This window comes from Brachionichthys hirsutus, chromosome 19 (assembly GCF_040956055.1).
Source record: "Brachionichthys hirsutus isolate HB-005 chromosome 19, CSIRO-AGI_Bhir_v1, whole genome shotgun sequence".
Taxonomy (NCBI): domain Eukaryota; kingdom Metazoa; phylum Chordata; class Actinopteri; order Lophiiformes; family Brachionichthyidae; genus Brachionichthys; species Brachionichthys hirsutus.
The window spans coordinates 10660484-10667731 of NC_090915.1; the positions used below are offsets into that span (position 1 = coordinate 10660484).

Below are 7248 nucleotides of genomic sequence, written 5' to 3' on the forward strand. Positions count from 1 at the left end.
TTGGAAAAAGATCTATTTTTGTACAAAGGTCATTCTATCCCTTGCTCGTGTACTTCGTTCTTTCCCTGCGTTGTCGTATATGTTGTGTGAAAAGCTTATCGAATGAGAGACGAGTCGCTGCTGGCTTTGGCATCTTGGTAACCGTCGCCTTTACTTGGAACTGTGGCTGCAAGGCGGGGGATGTCCTTTTGTTATGGTTGTTTATTTTTAAAGAGATGACATTTTATCATCCGTTCTTTGTGGATTGTTCTGATGTTTCATGGACAGAAAAAAAAAACTGTTATTAAAACACAACAACTCAAAGTAATTTCGACTGACACTTTTTGATTCCCTGTGATGTCACAGATTCATTTTTTCCATCGGGTGAAATATATATACTGCACATACAAAAACAAACAAGTGGCTTTATTAAGATGCGCGTTACAGCTGCAAACATGTTCCACGAAATCCAGGCTGGCTACAGAGAACAGAGGCTGCCGGGCTTCGTGTTCAGAACTACGGCGTGAGCACGAGAGGATAAACGTGCACAGTTAAAACAATCCAAGACGGAGTATGTACAAATTTTAGAACTCAAAACTGCATTTGGGTCACTGTCAAACAATAAAACTAGACGTCTGAAGTGAAGGGGGATAAAATCAACGCTCCAGTGGGACCAAAGAACTCCTTGGATTTATTCGTTTTCCGTTCCAAACAAATCCTGGGTAAAATGAAGCCTCTATATATTTCTATGGCACACGGCGCCAACTTGATCTGGCAGCGTGGGGGGGGGGGGTGTAATACTGGTGCCAGATGCACAAATAAATTAACTTGATATTTTTTAACCTAAAGAAAGCTTAATGCCCAATTACAAAAAGGACTCGAATAGAAATGAAGGCTGACTTGTTGAACTCGACGGAACGAGTTGGTTTGAACTGCAGAGCGTCCAAAATACAGAGCAGCCACAACACTTAGGTAAAACAAATACATGTTAACAGACGGGTGGAGCATCGGGGGCAGCGTGTCCCGCTGCAGGAGCAGCTCTGGGCTCGTACTGTGTCACATTTGGGTCGCCTTGTTGAATGTGATGACCTGAAAGCCCCTCCTCAGCCTTCCAGCAGGAGTTCTGTTAGAAAACGAGTCCTTCTCTTTCTGTCCTTTTTTTTTTTTTTTTTTAACAACAAAAAAACGTGAAAAAGAAAATTGGCCCAAAGATTCAAAAGGGCTTTAGCAGTCGCTCCTCCATAGCTTGATGGTTTTGTCGTTTTCTAAAGCCGCAGACGCGATGATGTTCTCTGTCGGGTGGCAGGCGGTGGATATGACGACGTCTGAAAGGCCGGATTAGAAGTTTGAGACCATTTATACAATCACAAACATCCAATCATTGCTAAAAGACCACCGACACACACACACACACACACCTGTGTGGCCCTGCAGCTTCTGCACGATCTCCTTTGTCTGCAGGTTCCAGATATAAACCATGTTGTCCTCGGAGCCCGACACGATCCACTGCAAGGGAGCAACACACCATCATTTCAAGAAGGTACAGCCAAAGTAAACACACAATCTGCGGAAGTGAGGCGTGGATTAGCAGCAAAGGAAACGCCGCGCATGTCAAACACCCGAGTTCTTACCTTCCCGCCGGTGACGGAGAAATTTGCAAATATGCAGTACTTCTCATTCTTATGGCCGGTGTAGGTTTTCAAGCACTGGAATGATGCAAAGACAATGAAGAGTTATGTGTCGCACAAAAAGTACTTAAGCATTTATAAGGCACTGAATAGAAAACATAATTATGGAATAGTCAATGTTTTCATACACAATGTGCATGCTGTGTATGAAAACATTATGTAATGATTTCCAAATCTGGTTTTGAAAAATTATAGCCCATATTATATTTCAAAAAATACCTGGAATGTGTCAAAAAAATACTCAAATCTAAAAGTCCGTAACACGACTGGATATAAAATAGAGCATTAAGAGCAGCTTTCCGAGGTAATCAGAAATGTGACCTCACCTTTCCTTTGCTGTAGTCCCACAGCTTCAGAGTGCTGAACAGTGAACACAACCGCAGCTGTTAAACAACTCACACAAACCGAATATCAAATCTGTTTCTCTAAACGCTGCAGCAGAGGCGCGCCGAATCTGGACTTATACTGCCACCTGCTGGTGAAACCAGGAAACTACAGCAGACAAATGTTGCAGTACGGTAATAAATACTCACTTGTCCAGTGTAGCAGCCAGGATGTATTTGCCGTTGGGGGAAAACTTCACAAAGGACACAGGAGGGTTGTCATCGTCTGACAAATAATAATCAAATGCGACTTAATTCAATCAAGCGAACGTCAGAAAATCTGCCCGGTCAGCAGAGTGAAAACTCCTGAAAGCTCCGCTGTCGCAGGTCAATCTTACCGATGAGCGTCTTCAAACACTGCCCCGACGCCGTGTCCCAGATTCGGCTGCACATGCAAACCAAAATAGGATTTTATCAGGGCTTGCGAGGCATTTTATTACGCAACACCATGACAAAATGAAGCGCGTCAGTGCTGCAGGATGCAGAAGAACGCCGACGACATGTCCTTAGGTGAAGTTCCAATATTTATAAGAGTAAAACTTTAACCGGTTTCCTTACTCTGAGGTGAACCGTGTCTGCAGAGACACGGCAGCTGTCAAATCCACCGACAGCAGCAGGCCCATTACATCGGTAACATCCTTTTAATGAACGCAATAGAGCTGCCGTTTGTTTTCACGTAGCGCCGAGACAGCCGACATACGGACACGCGCATGTCCTGCATTAACCTTCACAAACGGAGCGCTTGGGACGAGCACTCATCCGTCGATCACAAGCGTTCAGCCTCGCCCGATCAACGGCGACGACGCGGCTGTCCGCCGCACGCTTTAATACAGCTTTAAATACAAACAGCGTCGAACAAGGAGCTTACAGAAGTATTAGAAGACACCATCTGGAGATGTGGATTGATGACCGTTAGCTTTGTGATTGATTTATGCACCAATAGACGCTTTGAAGTCACTTTAAATGGGCGTGGGGGCCGAGTCGACGGCGACTTGACCTTTTCATTAAACACTTATTCTTTCCCAATCTAGTGGAAACCAAAGCTTTTACCGCACTCCGGCGCACGAGACGATCTTTTGGGTTTTAAACAGAGTTTTGAGAGAACGGTGCAGTTTGTTCTCACCACAGGCCGTCGTAGCTGCTGGACACGATCAGGGAGCCGTCTCTGTTAAAATGGACCTGCGAGCAGAGACGTATCATCAGCGTTGGCACGGTGACGTAACCCCCCCCCCCAAAAGGTTCCGCCACATTTAACTTACAGCCGAGACGGGGTCGGAATGAGCCGGCAACGTTTTCAAACATTTCCCGGTCTTCACATCCCATATCCGTACGCTCTCGTCAAACTGGAAGCACAAAACAATAATAATAACGACATGAACATCAGCCGCGATGCCTGTCCCGTCAGACGTGAGCGCTTCAGGCCGTACGCACCGATCCCGACACGATGAGGTTGGACTGGGGGTTGAAGTTGCAGCAGAAGACGTAGTTGCTGTGACCTTTCAGCGTTTTCAAGCATTTTCCCTAGACGAGAGAAAAACAGCGTGCGTGTAACAAAGGCGCCAGTGTTTCCCGTCCGAGGCAACCTTCGGCTTGTTGTAGCAGACGCCACACACACCCACACACCCACCCACACACACACACACACACACACACACACACTGGAAACTCTGCAAAAGCACTGCTTCAAATCACGCGCTCGTCTCCAACCGCGGCGTCAGGAGCTTTTTCTGAGGGGGGGGGGGCACACGGTGCCTGTTTACGCCGTTTAGAATGAATGGACATGTTCACTGGCATTGCTTTAATACTTTTAAAGATCACCTTTGGCTAAACATAAGGGGCAAGAAAAGGAGAGAATGTGCAGCACTCCCGATTCCCCGTTTAGAAAACCCCACAAATCTCGATCTGGCCGTTATTTATTTACAGCAGCGCCTATTTGGTTTGGCTCCGCTGTGAAGCAAACAGACGGAGCACAATGATTCCAACGCAGCGCCTCCGTGCACGAATAAACGACGTCCGGGGACGCGTTTGGGAGCGTAGATAAACAGTCGGTCTCCTCTCTTACTGAGCTGATGTCCCAGATCTTCAGGGTTTTGTCGTCGGACGCAGACACCAGCAGGTTGGAGTCGGAGGACCAGGCCACGTCAGAGATGCCCTAAGACGTTCGGGAGGGGACGGAACGGGACAACGTGCACGTTCAGATGGAATCCTGGTGAGGTGGCCTTCCATCCCCCCCCCCGGCAGCAGCGGAGACAGAATCTGTCCAACTCACCAGTTTGTGTCCAGATACGGTTTTCTCAAACTTGCCGTCGTACGCGCCCCAGATTTTGATGAGTTTATCGGCAGCTGTAAAGACAAACGAGCATTCAGTGGCGATGAGGCGTCCGCGGCTCGCCGCTCACTGCGGGACAGTCGCTACGGTAACGCTGACGGATGCAAGGATGACCTGGTTAAGTGGCAACGCCAGAGAATCCGGTTCTAAACCTTTACGCCAAATATTAAAAGACTTCTCAGGCAAGATTTGTATCGTTTTCGTCAGATATAGCAACTGACGGCGCTACCTTAGCCGATCGCAAACATTTTGATGAATAGTTGGAGATTAAATGAAAAAAAGCGACAGAACCATGACGGGGGACGCGGACGAAGGACGGGGACGGAGGACGAAGACGAGGGACTCACACGAGCTGGCCAGCCATTCTCCACTCGGGCTGAATTTGACGGAGGACACGGCTTTCGTGTGTCCCGCCAACGTGAACTTCAGGCTGTAGTTCGGTTTGGCAGGTGCAGCCTGTGAATGGGGGGGGGGGGGGGTCAATGGGGGGGGTCAAAATCTCTACACGACTTCTGACAATTCCAATCTCAAGTGTCTCCAGATTAAACACGTCACCTTGCTTTGACCGGCGGCTGCTGATGGAACAACTGGAGGTTTGGTGTCAGTCTCTGGTTTCTTATCTTCTGTTGCCATGGTGACGAAATGAACATCGAGTGAGCAAAGACCTGACAGAAGGGAAATGAACGTCATCATAAACAGCAACGAGTATAAAGTCTTGGTGGCATGTGGGTTTGTGTGTGTGTGTGTGTGTGTGTGCGTGCGTGTGCGTGTGTGTGCGTGCGTGTGTGTGCGTGTGTGCATGCGTGTGTGAGTGTGTGTAAAACAATGGAGGGCGGTTCCTAATAATGATTCAAACAGTTACCTGGTCGGCAACACACCTGTGCAAGCTTATTTCCTGCACACTAACGAGACTCGACACCCCCCCGCCTCACACAGGTGCACAAATCAGTGCGTGCACCACAGGCCGCCGCCGCCTCCTTCAGCGCCGAGCCAGCAGAACCTCACGGAACCCCGTTTGGACCGCGTCTCTGAGAGGTGCCGTCCAGGCCACATCCGCTTTGGGGATGTCCAGAAAGACAATGACGCTGGTCCCTTCCACCAGCAAGGCTTTAGGTTGGGAGACGGGGGACGAGACTGTCCCCCCCATTGAAGATGTGTGAGGCCCAGAACCACTGAGCAAGGCATCAGGTAAGAATGGGCCAGCGTTCCCCTCAATATTTAGTTTCCTCTCTCTCCATACATTTTTGTGTTTGGGATTTTACTTCTGTTCCATATTTGGGTTTGTTTTGTGTTCGTCTAACGGAAGTAGCCGCGCAATGACAGCTATCAAACAACCTCTATGGCAGTTACTTCAAACAAATAGTACGATGGTAAATACTGCAGTTTTATCTACCGGTAAAGATACACCTTGTCTAGCAATAAAAAAAAAAGGGGCAGAAACTGCAGCTGCTTTCAACTCAAATTAGAAATAGGGGCTATTTAGCTAGCATTTAGCTAGCTAATGTTGACCAACCGAGTCATCCACGTTACAAATAGATATTTTTAACAGTCGGTTAAGGTTACAGAACTAACCAGATTGGATCAACAGGAAGTGCGTGACTTGAATTTAAATTCAAACGCAACTAAATTCAAAAGGTGACGTCAAACAAAAAGGCCTTCGCCGAGAAACCAAAGCGATTTCCTGCTCAAATGTAACATTCCGGATGTTCGATGCACTTCCAGAAACACAAATATTGAATAAATCCGGTTTCCTCACGACACCAAACAACGAGCAGCATTTAAAAAAAAAAGACATTCATGCTGTTGACAAACCGGCTGATCCACCACGGAGGGCCCCTCCATTCAAACAATGAGCGATCGATCAGTAGCCGATACTCACGGAGATCGAAGGCTGCTGCGCGGTCGTTGCGTTCGTCCTCGTCAAGACCAAAACAAACAAGAAATACACGACTGTGTATTCAGACGATCATTGGAAGCGTTAACCGAAACGTCTCGTTGCTGCACGGCTAGCTGCCGAGTGGAGCGGGGAATGTGGCGAGGCGTGCTGCTTTGCGCATGCGCGGTACCATTAAAGCTAACGGCGAGCAATGAGGGACAACAAAGTCTGGAAGAAAGTCGATGTATTTTGATCATCTTTTTCTTATTTAATAACCCTTTAACTATTTACGATAGCAGCCACTCCTTAAGAAAATTCTAGTTTCTCTAATGCAATTCAACATGTTTTAAATAAATACACATTTATTGAATTGGTATTTTGAATTAAACACGCAGTAACACTTTAGGAATGCTGAAGTTTAACTTTATTAAGCCTCCAATGAAGTCAAGCTTTACGATAGTCTGAACCAGGAAGAATTGGGAGGGGAACACAAAAAAAGTTTCCTCTAAACTTTTCGCGTTGAAATGTACCCCGTTGAATGAAAAGTCAGCGTCGCCGCTCCGTCGACCCTCCCCAGCCCGACACAGCAGGCGGCGGAGCCCCCCCCTCGCTAGTTCGCGGACCATCAGGGGAAGCTAACGAGGCTCCGTCCCCCGTCTCCTCCGCGCAGGAGCAGCAGGTGAGGTTGTTGCCGCTAATGGTCCTTTTTGGTACGCCGCGTTTCGTCGTGGTGTTTCGGCGGCGTGAGGAGGCGTCTGGTTCGGTAGCCCGAGCGCTGTTACCCTCCTCTGGAGTCAGCGCGCACCTTTCATGGAACTCGTGGCTCCAGTTATTAGGCCGAATGCGCGCCAGCTAGCGCTAGCTGAGAGGCGAGCACAATGGCTAGCTTCCCCCCCCCCCCAATAAGTATCGATACTTCTGTTAGCCCTCCGTGTAGCAGCGTCGATGGACTCCGTCCAAAAAATAAATCTGGATTAAAGTTGAAGCTATCTC

At 48.0% G+C, this 7248-nt stretch overlaps 1 protein-coding gene across 1 annotated transcript; it reads right to left on the bottom strand.

Moving 5' to 3' along the window:
• Positions 1–388: 388 nt before the first annotated feature.
• LOC137908322 (WD repeat-containing protein 5) lies at positions 389–6337 on the bottom strand. The gene is made up of 14 exons (XM_068752715.1): positions 6259–6337; positions 4935–5044; positions 4727–4835; positions 4320–4393; positions 4113–4202; positions 3482–3571; positions 3310–3393; positions 3174–3229; positions 2389–2435; positions 2201–2276; positions 1994–2027; positions 1611–1685; positions 1398–1485; positions 389–1304 (listed from the first exon to the last, which is right to left on the bottom strand). Exons 2-14 carry the CDS (start codon positions 5010–5012, stop codon positions 1204–1206), a joined length of 1002 nt encoding a protein of 333 aa, XP_068608816.1. The 5' UTR covers positions 5013–5044; positions 6259–6337; the 3' UTR covers positions 389–1203.
• Positions 6338–7248: the final 911 nt, after the last annotated feature.

What these genes read in the sequence shown, in the direction of transcription:
- LOC137908322 (XM_068752715.1), bottom strand. Translation starts at nt 5,012, where the DNA reads ATGGCAACAGAAGATAAGAAACCAGAGACTGACACCAAACCTCCAGTT. An exon ending in AGAATGGCTGGCCAGCTCGT is followed by an intron (nt 4,394 to 4,726) that starts GTGAGTCCCTCG and finishes TTGTCTTTACAG; the next exon opens with CTGCCGATAAACTCATCAAA. An exon ending in GTGTTTGAAGACGCTCATCG is followed by an intron (nt 2,277 to 2,388) that starts GTAAGATTGACC and finishes ATTATTTGTCAG; the next exon opens with ACGATGACAACCCTCCTGTG.